Source organism: Rhinolophus hipposideros, assembly GCF_964194185.1.
Source record: "Rhinolophus hipposideros genome assembly, chromosome: 25".
NCBI classification, from domain to species: Eukaryota; Metazoa; Chordata; class Mammalia; order Chiroptera; family Rhinolophidae; genus Rhinolophus; species Rhinolophus hipposideros.
In genome coordinates, this window is record NC_138071.1 from 22,250,185 (window position 1) to 22,265,205 (window position 15,021).

Here is a 15,021-nt window from a genome sequence, read left to right on the forward strand (position 1 = left end):
GTGAATTTCCACGACTGAGTTGTCTTTTTTGTTAAATGTCATTTAAGTTGATGACGTCAGGAATACCAAAATGAAAAAGGAAGTCAAAAATGACAAAGGTGTAATGCATTTCATAAGAGATGTGGGTGGCAAACCTCCTGTTTGTTCCTGAAATGTTTTCATGGGTGACAAGGACAATAGATGCTATGAATCCATCCCTGTCTTTCGTGGTTATCTAACTGGTCTAAATCTGTGTTTTCAGAGTTTGATTACTATTTTTGTTCACCTCATACGGATCTAAGTTGTTCTGGAAATCAGTTCACATAAACTTTATATTAAATTCAAAGCGATTTCTACCCCAAGCTAATTTTCTATTAGCAACTGGAAAATCTTCTTGTGAGGGGAACCCTTTCTTTCTCTCTTTGAGGAAGAGTGGTCTTTGGGTCCTCTCATTCTTCAGGTAGGTGACTCCACCTCTCTTCTGAATTCCATCTCCTTTTTCAGACCGTGTTCCTCTAGTTATTCCCCTCATACATTTACCTCTTCCCACTGTTCTAATTCTCCACTTCCCAACACATATTTAGCTCTTTCTATTGGATAAAAGAAAATGAATTCATCCTTATAGTCTCCTATAATTACTTTTCTTGTTTATGTGCTTCTGTTTGCAGTCGAAATTCTGGAAAGAATATGATTTTTTAATCTCCTGTAAACTCCCTGTAGTCTTACATACACTCTTTAGCCCACTATAAACCTGAGACTTGAGGTGCAGCTCTAGAATTCTAGAGACTAGGAAGCAGGACAAGGAAGAATAATCTAGAACAGTAGATGTAGAATCTGGTAAGCATGAGAACCTGGTTAATTATATAATTTCTGGCCACATTTCAGAAATAACATGGATAGAACAGGAATAAATTTCAGTATTTGGAGATTTGGCAGCAGAATGTTAAGGTCTAATTCAGTAAGAATGAAAACAGTAGAAATTATAATGTACCAGAATTTTTTTTTTTAATTTTTTTTTTTACAAAAAGACAGTATGTCTTTCTGAAATATTCAGAAAAGGTTTACTTTTTTAAGCAAGAACTAGACAATGGTGAAAAAGGGTCTCCAATGGACTGTCAGGGAGCCAGTGGGTTTAGTCAGCTATTGAATAAAAATGTTGTTAAAACTTTCATTTCCCCCCCCCCCATCTTTACATTGTATTGAATTCTGTCTTCTTGGCACCAGCCTGCTCCCCACCACACAAGACTTGAAATTTTGCTCTTGTTGGTGTTTCCTCCTCTCATTCTTTTTACTCTTCTCCAGTCCAGGTATGATAGCAGTAGCTCCCATGAGTTCCCATTTCGACTCCTCACACCTAGTCCTCTGTACTGAATTCTGCTTCGTCCTTTATCTGATCATCTTTAGAGCTGATAGAGGAAAGTTTGGGTTTTGGAGTTAGATGTAAATTATAATCTTGTAATTTGTAACAGTGTGACTTTGCTTGACTTAATCTTTCTGAAGCTTGGTTTTCTAATCTAGTAAAATGAGAATATTTACTACTTCCTAGGTTTCTGAGAACGAAGAATAATGTGTGTGAAAATGGAAAATACTGGGTGCTTAGCAAATATTACAGTTCTTTCCCTGTGCCAGTAGGTGCTATTTAATTACATCAGTAGCAGAGAAGAGGCAAACAGTATTAGACTTATTTTATACATGAGTATATATACAAACAGAGGAAGAGTAATTGCTAACACAAAGATTCTTCATGAATAAGCTTTAGTAATAAGTTGAAGTAGAAAAAGATTATACTCTGAAAATTGAAGACAAATGGATTCAACTTCCCTTCTGACAGACTACACGTTATGTGTTTATAATAAACATATCTTATGGAGGAAAGTTACTTACCTCTGGTAGGTGATGCAGGGTTTTTTTATTACAATATGAAATTCAGCTTATTAAACACATGGTATACACTTTTGTATTGTTTGTGGTGTTTTTGTTACTATGAAATCATAAAAGAACATTTTTTTCCCCCTCAGAGTAGATATTCTATCTACTGGAAGTAAATTCTTTTGGAATGAAAGAATACATGTGATCACTAACCGAATAAAAGGACATTGACTTAAACCTTTTCTTTTCTCCTTTTTAGGTATTTGGCAACCAGCTCATTCTTCCCAATGCACAAGTGAAGAAGGCCACCGTCTTTCTCAATCCCGCAGCTTGCAAAGGGTAGGTGATTCGTTATGTATTCAGTAGGTGATTTGCTACGTACTCGGTTTTTCTATAGAGAAAAAGGTCACAGACGATCAGGCAGCTAGTTGGATTGTAGGGAATTGAAGAGCTAGATTCAATACTCTTCTAGCACTAAGATTCGTTTGTAATGTAGAAATAACGGTTTATAAGACACAATTGTAAAGCTAACTGATGCTTAGCACACTTGTCTAATTGAAGTCTAATAATCATTTCCAAATTAATCAAGTAGTAAGAATCACCAAGTACTAAGTGTCGTCTGCTTGGCGGTAGGCCCCCTTGGGAATATCTCCTGTTGCTGTGATGTAAATTATTAGGCCTTCTCTGTTACAGGCTGTTTAGAGATGGTCGGAAGCCCTGAGGGTTTGTGAGAACAGAAACATTCTGTGCAAAGGATTAACCTTGAGCCAGGTCTTGGAGGTCATCAGAGGGAGAACACTCAATCTTCCTGACTAAGGAAATGTCAATGGGACGGGACCTTCCCACACGAGGAACTAGTTATGTCCCTTGTTATGTCACAGGACAGTCAGTAAACTGGTTGGGTGGCCTGGAAGGGTCATGTGAGAGAATTGTGGGGATTAAAGTATGAAGGATAGTTGGGACCTTGGTGGATTGATAATCATGTGTCCATGTTCATTTATTGTAACAAATGCCCCTCACTGGTGAGGGGTATTGAAAGTCGGTGTGTAGTGGGGCAAAGGCTATGTGGGAACTCTCTGTACTTTTTAAAAGTTAAATTTATTGGGATAACCTTGGTTAATAATAACATTACATAAGTTTTAGGTATATAATTCTCTAATATATAATACATCATCTGTATATTGCATCATGGGCTCAAAGTCTAGCCTCCTTCCGTCACCATATGTTTGCCCCCTTTACCCTTTTCATCCTCCCCCACCCTCACCTTCTGGTCACCATCATACTGTTGTCTGTGTCTATGGATTGGTTTGTTTGTTGCTTTCTGTTTTATATCCCACGTATGAGTGGTTCTTGTTCTTTTCCATCTGTCTTATTTCACTTAGCATGATACTCTCAGAATCCATCCATGTTGTTGCAAATGGCACTATTTCACCAATTTTTTTTTATGGCTGAGTAATATTCCATTGTGTCTATGTACCAGATGCTCTTTATTCAGTCATCTACCAAAGGACACTTCGGTGGTTTCCATGTCTTGGCCACTATAGATAATGCTGCAGTGAACATAGGGGTGGGTACATACATCTTTACGAATAAACGTTTTCAAATGTTTCAAATGTTTCACCAGAAGAGGGATTGCTGGGTCATATGGTAGCTCTGTTCTTAATTTTTTGAGGAATCTACATAGTGTTTTCCATAGTGGCTGCACCAGGTGACACTCCCACTAGCAGTGTGTGATGTTCCTTTTGTCCACATCTTCTCCAATACGTGTTATTTCTCATCTTGTTGATGGTAACCATTCTGACAGCTGTGAGGCGGTATCTTACTGTGGTTTTGATTTGCATTTCCCTAATAGCTAGTGACGGGGAGCACGTTTTCATATATGTGAAGTCCAGCATCTTTTTATGTATCTGTTGACCATCCGTATGTCTTCTTGGGAAAAGTGGTCAGGTCCTCTGCCCTTTTTTAAAATTGGATTGTTGTTGTTTTGTTTTGTTTTGTTTTTTTGAGTTATATGAGTTCATTATGTAATTTGGATATTAGCCCCTCATTTGCAAATAGCCTCTCCCAATCGATTGGTTGCCTTTTTATTTTGTTGGTGGTTTCTTTTGTGTACAGAATCTTTTTATTTTGATGTAGTGCCATTCCTTTATTTTTGCTTTTACTTCCCTTGCCTTTGGAATCAAGTTTGCCAAAACTCCTCTGAGATAAGGTCCATCAGTTTAATACTTTTGTTTTCTTCTATGCATTTTATGGTTTCAGGTCTTCACGTCTTTAATCCATTTTGAGTAAATTTTTGTGTGTGGTGTCAGATAACCTCTAGTTTCATTGTTTTGCATGTAGCTTTCCAATTTTCCCAACACCATTTGTTGAAGAGGCCTTCTCTTCTCCATTGTATGTTTTGGCTCCTTTGTCAAAAATTAGTTGCCCCTATACATGTGGGTTTATTTCTGGGCTCAATTCTGTTCCATTGGTCTGCGTGTGTATTTTTCTGCCAATACCATACTGTTTTGATTATTTCAGCTTTGTAGTATAAGTTGAAGTAAAGGAGTGTGATGCCTCTGTCTTTGTTTTTTTTCCCCCTCAGGATAACTTTGGCTATTCGGGGTTTTTTGTGGTTCCATACAAATTTGATGATTTTTTTGTTCTATTTCTTTGAAAAATGCCATTGGGATTTTGATGGGGATTGCATTGAATCTATATATTGCTTTAGGTAGTAGGGCCATTTTAATTTTGTTGATTCTTTCATTCCATGAAAACAGAATATTTTTTCATTTCTTTGTGTCTTCTTTAATTTCTTTCAACAATGTCTTGTAGTTTTCAGTGTATAGGTCCTTCACTACCTCTGTTAAGTTTATTTCTAGGTATTTTATAATTTTTGTTGCAATTGCAAATGGGATTGCTTTCTTCATTTCTTTTTCTGACATTTCACTGTTAGTATATAAGAAAACAATGGATTTTCGTACATTTATTTTTGAATCTTGCAACTTTAGTGTATTTTTTTACTGTTTCTAATAGTCTTGGTGGAGTCTTTAGGATTTTCTATGTATGTAATCATGTTATCTGCAAACAGTGCTAGTTTTCCTTCTTCATTTCCAATTTGTATGTCTTTTCTTTCTTTTGCCTGATTGCTCTGGTGAGGACTTCCAGTATTATGCTGAATAACAGTGGCAAAAGGGGCCATCCTTGTCTTGTTCCTGATCTTAGAGGAAAAGCTTTTCATTATTCAGTGTGATATTGGCTGAGGGTTTGTCATATATTGTATTTATTATGTTAAGGTACTTTCTTTTTGTGTGAATTTTATGAAGTCGTTTAATCATAAATAGATGTATCTTGTCAATTTTACTCATCATTTATTAATTTTTGATGTAGTCTTGGGTTTTGTATAGATAGTATCATGTTATCAGGATGAGAGTTTTACTTCTTTCTTTCCAGTATGGACACCTTGTATTTCTCCCTCTCGCCTGATTGCGTGGCGAGGACTTCCAATACTATATTGAATAAAAGTGATGATAGCGGGCATCCCTGTCTTGTTCATGATCTTAGAGGAGGCTTTCAGCTTCTCAAACAAGTTTCTCTAGTACTTTCTTGGGACTGAGTGTGGCTTCACAGATAGGAGGACAAGTTAGTTACGCCTTATTTCTTTTTAATTCAGCAGTTTAAGATATTTACCTACAGATTGTTTAAATTCACTCCATTACTCTGCCTAGCTAAATCCTACTTGCCTGGCTTTGTTAAAGCCACTTCCCTCTCTCATAAACATACCAATGATAATGCATGATGATTATTCTTATTTAATATCAATACAAAACAACATCAACAAATGAACAGACCCTAACATAACACAATCAAAATACTCAATATAACTGAAGTCAGTGGTGGCCTGTGGCAGAAGCTAGCACAGAACTCTGTGGGCTCAGAAGGTGAAGGACCACGTCTGTATATGCTTTTCTGCTCTGACACTGTAGGAGCTACTTTACTTAAATCCTCAGTTCACTCAGGATTTAAGTAAAACCAGAGATGTAATGGCACATACCTTATGAAATTACCATATAGAATAGGTGTCTTCAGGATTAAATGCGATAATGCCTCTGAAGCCTTGGGCATTATTTCCGTTTCATAGTAAGCATGGGATATAAGAAACATAAGCTGCTTTTATTGTTATTTTTGACCTGTCAGCGAGGTTCAAAACATTCTATCCTTTGTTCCCTCACTCTTCCCAAGAATGTTTGTACCTCTCCTTCTGCCTACTTTAACTGTTCTCTGTCCTATTCCTTTACAGACCTGATGAGTTAGCATCTTGCTAATTCTGATGAAGAAAAGTGTGTGGCAATTTCTTTAAACTATGATCAGTCACTTTGAGTTTCTACTTCTAAGAGACATTTGCATTTAAAAAGTTAAACGTTTTTTAGTGCAGTTTTAGGTTCTGTTTACAGGTTTATATATAAATGTGTTTGCATTTTTAAAGATGGATTCTTGTTGGAAAGTATGATATTATCTAAAGGTGAGGCTAAGGAAAGGCTTTCTTTCCTCAGCTCATTGTCAGCTTGAGCAAGATGAATCCCTGCGTGGTTCTAGGAAGCAGCCAGAAGCAGCCACTCTGAAACTCTCCAGCATCTGTTTTTAAAGCTCTCACTATTTAATTGCACTAATTTTGTCATCCTGACCTTGCCCTGACATGTAATTTAGTATGTAGCTATTTCATTATGTGGTACTGGTTTAAAACTACATAAGAGCTTTAAGAAATAAGATAACTGTGTGTTTAGCATTCATAATGCATTAAGGAGTATTTGTGTGTGTGTGTGTGTGTGTGAGAGAGAGAGAACTTGGAAATTGTTACATATATGTAAAGTTTTTGTTTATCTCTGATGCTATCTCACCCTTAATTATATAACAAATAATGCATTTCTTACTGGTAACACTTGTTCTTCACTGTTTTGTATGGAACACTTGAAGGAAAAAAAATGTCTCCACTTTTATTTTAGAGATTTTCGGTACCCGTGGCATCACCGACAGGCATACATAAAGGCCCAAGTGTTCAAACCTTATTTCTTTAACTTAGAGGAGCTTACAGATTTGTTGTGACTAATATAATAGACTGAGACTTCTCCTAAGTTTTGCTTCTCTGAGACAGATCTGATCCACTTCCAACAGATTCTTTCTTATCGATCTAGTAATGAAAGTAACCCAGGAAGGAGAAATGTTTTCAGTAGCAGTAGTTCAACCCTTTATTGTTTGGGTTGAGCCCCAGAAATGGTGAGCTGGCAAGGGGAGATTTCCCTTAACCTTTCCTGTTCATCTTAATAGGCATTCAGAGTGGTAGAAAAGGTTGGCGTATTTGTTTAATTTGTCTATCAGCTGCTCAGGTAGGCTCTTGAACATTTATCCAAGTCTCTCAGTTTCCATTGTAATTCATAATAAGAAATGTTTTGTGTTCTGTCTGTGGTTGGTGGTTAATCTTTTTAGTTTAGAGAATGTTGAATTTGCTCTGTGCATAAGTATACATGCTCTCATGGGCTATCTTCGCATCTCTTTCTATATAAAATATTCTCAGGAAAGTCAAAGTATGCATCACTGGTAAAAATCTTTTTGAAAGAGTGCTGAGTAAATGTGGATGTAAAAGTTAAATGTTTGACTAGTTGATTGTTTTGAAAGCACTAGTTGTTTCTGATGTGATCGTCGAAAATATGTGGGTAAAAGACAGGTCAACTGATCGGTATGTTGAACATTCATTCAACTTGGAGACTACACTTTTGGGGACATTTTGCAGCTTCTGTGACCCTCGATTCCTAGGCTGTATTTTGGAATCCCGCCTTGAGTTGGACAAGAGTCACCATCAGAATGATGTGTATAGTATTTTTAAAACACACAGACTCTTCTAAGAACTGTTTAACTGTTATTATGGGATGTAGCAAACATGTAATTTCCTTTTCCTCAGAATTTACATGTCTACATTTAGGTAGGTTTATTCATTCCCTCAGTTGTGCATTAATTCACCAGATATCAAGTATCTTCTACCTGTGCCAGACGTACTCCTAGAGGCCAGGGGATTCAAGGATTAATACAATTTGGTGTCTGTATTTGCAAGTCTAGTCTCAAAGACTGTCTTGTAAATTACTAATCATCATGCAACATGAAATTTCCTAAGAGAGGTGTGTACAGAGAGCTAGGGCAATGCAGAGAAGGAACCGTACCTGGGACCTCTGGGCAAGCTGCTGATTCTCCTGTAGTTACATTAGGTAATTTTACAGAGGTAACTCCTCTGTATCCTAGCAGAAATTCTGCCTTCCTGGAAAAGAAGTTTGTTCTTTCTCCAGGGTTATCACTACAGGTTTAAAAATCAAGAAATGGAGACACCACTAGTATTTGAAATGATTAAAAGTGATGTATTTCTCTCCCAAAAGTTGTGTCCACTGTGTTAGAATTAAACAGTACTCTGTTTCTCTGTTTGGTTTATCTATTCCCTTGGGCCATATGAAAAATGTTAGAGTAAATACATTTTTGTCCTTCCACCACTGAGATATAAATAAGTTCCTTGAGGACTTACTATGTTATATTTAGGTTACAAGTATTTTTGTCTGCTTTGTCACATTGTATCCCCAGCTCCTACACCTGTCTAACACATAGTAGGTGCTCAATAAATACTTATTGAATGACTCGAACATTGTTGCCTCAGTGGAGCCATATCTGGTGGACCTTCTTCCTCTAGAGGAACTAGACTGAATTGTAAGCATCTCAAATGGATAAGAACTTACTGTGGTAGGCAGAGGGTAGATTCCTAGAGGCCTCAGAGTGAGAGAATTTGTGTTTCTATCAGTAAAAACGCATTACTCATTGTTAAACTTCCTATATTTGAACAAATAAAGGAAACCTGTGTTCCTTAATCTATTTCTTGTCCGACACTAAAAAAGATGGTTGGGCTTTCTAGTCTTTCTCTTAAGAATTCGTGTTAAAACATTTGTATTTTTTTCCTTTGTTTACAGCAAAGCAAGGACTCTGTTTGAAAAAAATGCTGCCCCGATTTTACACTTATCTGGCATGGATGTGACAATCGTTAAGGTGAGAACTGCGCCAGAGGGTTGATATTATCCAAGCAACCCTCCTTATAATATAGCCTCTTCTCTTAACTTCTTAACAAACATCACTTCTCACTTAAGAACAGAGAAATCAATGTTGTATACTTGTTCTGGTAATTAATCAAAGCAATTTTGTTTTTTCAAAACATTGTCAGCTTTTCATTTTCAGAATAGGATTAGATGGAAGCATGAACTTAATTCTTATCATCTAAAGATAGGATGTGAAATTATTGTCTCTTGGCAGATGAAAATTGTGATAGTTATAAGAATTCTTTTTTTAAAAAAATACAACAAAAAACTTGAAGTGTGAGTAATTAAATTTCTTGGTAGTTCCACAGACATGTAAACATATTTTTCTCTGGTGATGAATTTTAAATGGTAAAGATTCAGAATTTATGAGATGTAGGTAAACATAGAATTGTGCTGTCTCGCAAGATGCCTCAAGATTCTACGTTGTTGACTTTTAAGTGGTATGTGTGTGATGTGTCCGTAGGTGTGCATATTTGATGGAAATCACTCTGTTACCATGCTTATAAGTCTATGGTTTATGGATTTTTAACATTATACACTTTCATTATGTTATAGAGATGAAAAGCTCATTTAGTCCAATTTACCATGCAATTTTGAACTCTCTTCTCCAACTTGTCTGAGATACGATCTTCAGCTGTCTGCCTCCAGGGATGGGGGTAAAAAACTAACATTTATTTAAGTACTTGTAACTCACATTATAGGCTGTATGCATGAGAGATCCTAGAGTGGTTATTTCAGACTGCTGTTACTTGTTCCTGGAATGTTTGGATGAACTTACAAGTAAAACCATCTGGGCCTGGAGCTTACCTTGAGAGGGTTTCTTTAATATTAAATTTCTTTAATGAGTACTTCTCTAGAAGTACTCAAGTTCTGTTTCTTCTTGAATTAATTTTGGTAAAGTGAATTTGTTCATTTCATCGAAGTTTTCAAATTGGCATCAAGTCGTTCAAAACGTCTTTTAACTTTTAAATTTCTGTAACATCTGTAGTGTCTCATTTTCATGCTTCTTGTTTTTGTCCCTTTTTTTCTCTCAATAGTCTCAGGAGAGGTGCATCAGTTCTCGTCTAGAACTAGTTTTTGGCTTGTTGAGCCTCTCATTTATGTTTGTTTTATTAATTCTTGGTCTGTCATTGTTTCTTTCATTCTTGCATCTCTACTTTCAGCCGTTCCCATCCTTATATTTTAGATGCATCATTGGTAAAGGCAAGAAAACAGGATATTTTAAAAATCAATTCTTTTGTTTTTATCTTTTGACTGGACCATTTAATCCATTAACATTTATGTACTTGTTGATGTATTTAGATCTATTTCTATGTAGTTTCTGTTGCTCCATAACAAACTGCCTCAACAACTATTCCCTGCTTCTGATTCTGTTGGTCAGCACCCTGTGTTCAGAGCTGTTCTTGTACTGCTCCCGCCTGTGCTCTTCAGTGGTTTGCTTTTCATGGATAACGGCTCATTTGTTTTTATCACTGAATAATATTCTGTTGCATAGATATACAACAGTTTTGTTTTTTGTTGTTGTTGTTTTTTCTACTTACCTACTAAAGGGCATCTTGGTTGTTTCCAGTCTTGACAATTAAGAGTAAAGCTGCTATAAACATTCAAGTGCAGGTGGACATAATTTCTCAACTCATTTAGGTAAACATCTAAGAGTGCGGTTGCTCTATTATGTTAAGAGTATGCTCGGCTTTGTGAGAAACTGCCGACTGCCTTGCAAAGTGGCTGTACCATTTTGCATTCCTACCAGTAATGAATGAAATGTCCTGTTGCTCCACATTCTTGCAGCATTTGGTGTTGTCAGTCTTTGGAGTTTTAGCAATTCTAATGGATGCATGGATATATGTAACATCATTATCTTGATTTGCAGTTCTCTAGTGACATAATATTGAGCATCGTTTCATTTGCTTATTTTCCATCTGTATTTCTTTTTTGGTCAGGTGTCTGCTCAGATTTTGGATCTTTTCATTGGATGGTTTCTTGTTTGTTATTGTTGAGTATAGCGTTCTTTTTTATATTATGAAAACAAGTCCTTTCTCAGATACGTGTTTTGCAAATATTTTGTCATACTGTCTTCTAAAGCTGTCTTTTCATTATCTTAAGTTTTTCACGGAGCAGAAGTTTTTCATTTTAAGGAAGTCCAGCTCATCAATTTTTCTCTCATGGATCTCACTTTTGGTTGATTTATCATTGCCAAACCCAGAATCACCTAGATCCTTATGTTATTTTCTAGAAGTATTATATATTTTTCTTTTATGTTTAAATTTGTGATCCATTTTGAGTTAAGTTTTGTGAAAGGTGTAACGTTAGTTGTCACTTCATCTTTTTGCATCATTAGGACACTCTTTTTTCTCCTTCCTCTTTTGGTGCATTTGGAATTTTCCTTTTAGAATGAGAGCCTCAAATGTGTTATCCTTATTAATGTCATTTTTAAAATTATAGTCTGTTAAATCTGTTACATCTGTCAAGGTCTTTTTGCATTTTGGTTCTTTCACGTTCTTATTCACATTTATTATTATTATTTTTTTTTTGCAAATATTTATTGAGTGCCTACTAGGTAAGCCCTCTTCTAGGTATTGGGGATACAATCAGGACAAAATAAACTTTTCCTGTCTGTCCTCAAAGAACTTCCATTCAAAGTGTGAAAGGATGGGATGCAGATATGAAGTATAGAAATAAATGCACATGTGATGATGAGTGCCAAAGAGAAAAAAATAAAGAAGGGTAATGGGACCAAGAGTAACATGAGTGTTAGTTGAGTTCAGAAGGCAGAGGAAGGCAGTCCGATAAGATGACTTTTGAACAGAGACCTGAAAGAAATGAGTCTTGCAGCTGCGCAAAGAGGGAAAGAACCCTGGCTGAGCAGACTGCTTGGCCAAAGGCTCTGAGAAGGCTGTGTACTTGGGTGTTTGAGGGAGAGGAAGGGGGCCAGTGTGGTTGGAATTCAATGAGCTTGGGGAGACAGAGAGGATGGGGTTGGAGGAGGAAGGAGGGGCAAGATTGTCAGCTTTGTATCACTTTCATATTCAGTAAATTACCTTCCATCTCCATTGTTGATAGAGTGTTATATAGGGATAGGTTGAAGGGAGAGCCCTAAAAAAATGTCACTAAGAATCTACCTACACTTTGGTGTCATTCTCTGAGCATCTCACTTTGAGCCTAGGCATTCGATTGGTAACTAATTTAATTGTGTTCTAGGGTATAGTTTCTACATTTCCCACCTTGTGGGGGGCGGAGGGGCTTGCTGAAGGCCGGATACAATGTCTGTCTAGTTTCCCAGATCTACTGAGCTAGTAATCTGTCAAAGATGAGGCTAAGTCTGGAATGTTTCATTCTTAGCAATCCATGCCTGCTTCCCAATGACCACCCATTTCAGGGTGCTCACCAACCACCCCTTTAATTAGGATTGACATATATTCTGTATTTAAAAATGAAATACTTACAAATACATAATCATAATACCAGTCATTTCATTTTGAGAATAAAAGTAGGACCATTCATCATAAAATTCAATGGTGTTAGTTTAGGGACTTCCTTTTTCCTCTCTGTTAATTGTGACTTATTGTCACAGGCCAGCTGAAATCCAAACCTTTAATTTTTGCCTATTAGTGTGTCTAGAATAGTGGGAACTGGAGGGAGTATTTTCTGATTTTAGAACTAGTTGTATCGTGTGTATTGAAAGTCAGTGTTTGGTGTTAGAGGTGGTTGCTTACGTGGTGCATTTCGGCTATCTGAGATGAAGTCTTCTCAATAAAAATGGATGGTGAGGCCTAGGTACATTTTGTGACTACCTTGAATCCTAGCTGTACTTTCTGTACAATAGTATTTCAGTGTACAGTAGTAGCCTCTTTTGATTTGGTACAGTACCAGTTGTGAACATACTACTTTCCAACAGTATCATGAGGAAGCTAGGCTTATCCCCTTCCCCAACACGCGTAATTTCATTGAAAAGGAACTTAAGATCCCAGAGTTCAAGGCCACTCAACTGAAAAGTAGCAGAGCTGAGACTTAATCTGGGTCTCTTGGGCTCCCAAATCTGCGCTCTTTTCATGACATTCGCTTTTCCTCATTTGCATTTACATTTGACTTCCTGCTCTCAGAGGAAAGGCACTGGGTAAGTGATGACTGGAAATGAATCTTTGGGCGCGCTGTGTAACTGACACAAACCAAAGCAAGGAGCTGACTGGATGGTTTCTGAGGTTCTTTCCGGCTCTGAATGTATGGAAGTATAAAAGCCATGCATAGTTGCTTTGTTAGCTGTTTAGTTTCTCATACCTATCGATTATGTAGAATTTAAGAAAAGACTCAGTGTAAAACTTAAAAGACAATAACCCGTAGTTTTAAACCTTTTACCTGTGGCCTTAGGATGATAAATTTACCAAAGGCTGCCTTTGCATTTCAGACAGATTACGAGGGCCAAGCCAAGAAACTCCTGGAACTGATGGAAAACACAGACGTCATCATTGTTGCCGGAGGAGATGGGACATTGCAGGAGGTTTGGCCGCTGAGCTGTTTGACACCGTTTTGGAGTTGAGGAAGTTGGCGATTAGACCTTAGAGTCATAGCATAATGTGGTTATAATTTAAGGAAATTATTTCTTTGTAATCTATTTTTTTAGGATTGTTTCTTCTGAAATAAGTATAGCAGTATGTTTTTCTCATGCACTTTCATTTTGTTGCTTTGTGTAAACTCTATACCCAGTCCGTAGAAGGGTTTTTGTTTTGTTAAATTTAAGAGTGAAAAAATTGAATTAAAACAGGAGACGAAACGGTGGTGTGTACGATATATTTTGAAGACTCCTGTGAAGTAGCCCTATTATGGAATCATAGTTTTCGTCATGAGGGATGGTGCGTAGAAAATACAGATTCCCTTGAATGCACCTCTCCACTCTCCCTTCTTTTCCGTCACATGTGATGTTATCTCCTAGTCGCACACTTAGAGGCAGACGTCTCCACGTTCGCATACACGTATCTGCTTTTGTTCTGACAGTCCATAGCCTTAGTGCTTGCTTTGGTCAGGTAAGGGCAGTAAGCATATTTCCCTCAAGTGCTCTTCTTGTCCAGGGCAAGACTAGAACCTCCATAATATATTGGAAACAGCTAAGGAGGGCAGTGCAGCGCCCCTCTCACTCTGTCAGTCGTCCTGTGTACATAATTCACATCCATACCTTATTTCCATGGCCTGTTGCTTCCCTCGGGTGGTTTCATCAGTGTGGAGAGAGGAGCCAACCACAGATGGCACTGTCCTATATTTGACTTGGCAATGATGTGAGCCTTCGTCAGCTGCTTTTACAAAGACTGTGCTAATGATCTTGGAATTGTCTTTATGGCTTTTTAATGAAGTGTGAAGAATACTGATGGCATGGCAGCCAAGAATGAAGTAGACCTCATGACAGCCCCGTTTCATCCTAACATGCAGTAAGGCAGGAGAGGAAGCAAGAAGATTGGTGTCTGCCTTTTCTTTACAAAATGTTTTTAAGAAAGATACCAAATTGTGTGTTTGGTATAATCCAGTCATCAAAATATGCCCCGATGAATAAAGAATTAGAAGGAAATGTTACCAAAATATAAATAATTGATTAATGGTAGTTATCCTGTCTGGTGGGTTTATGAGAAAGGATTTTTTTCTTCAGGTATTTTTCAGTTTATATAAGACATTGTACTATATTTTAGAAATAAATTCTGTAAAAATTCAAATTGATAATGTCTTTTCATAAAAGGGCTACTATCCCCTGTATCTTTATGTTTATCACTAAGAAATATTTATTGAGAGCAGACTTCGAAGTGTAGCAGTATTATTTTTTTCTTATATGTGCACTGCACTGGAGCAGAGTAGGGAGGGCCTTTTGTATAATTGATGTGAGCAGCACATTTATACCCATCTTATAGAACTTAAAACAGAATTTTGCTAATACAGTGTGGAGATTTTATAATTATTTTCTTAGCCTTTATTGTACCATGGACTTTAGGTCAAGAATAAAATTTAATTTAGCTCTGTCCTATTGGAGAATATTACATGTTTTAAGAGCCAAATGTCTTTTGGCATAGTTTTTAGGAAGAAAACAGGAACA

At 36.9% G+C, this 15,021-nt stretch overlaps 1 protein-coding gene across 5 annotated transcripts in view; it reads left to right on the forward strand.

The window, feature by feature from the left end:
* The window catches only part of AGK (acylglycerol kinase), a 98,157-nt gene that overhangs the window by 51,587 nt on the left and 31,549 nt on the right, over positions 1–15,021 (forward strand). For all 5 annotated transcript variants that reach the window (XM_081038167.1, XM_081038166.1, XM_081038169.1 and 2 more), the window contains 3 exons: positions 2,108–2,187; positions 8,829–8,904; positions 13,354–13,446. In XM_081038167.1, the coding sequence (XP_080894293.1) occupies positions 2,108–2,187; positions 8,829–8,904; positions 13,354–13,446 (249 nt within the window). The remainder of the gene's footprint in view (positions 1–2,107; positions 2,188–8,828; positions 8,905–13,353; positions 13,447–15,021) is intronic.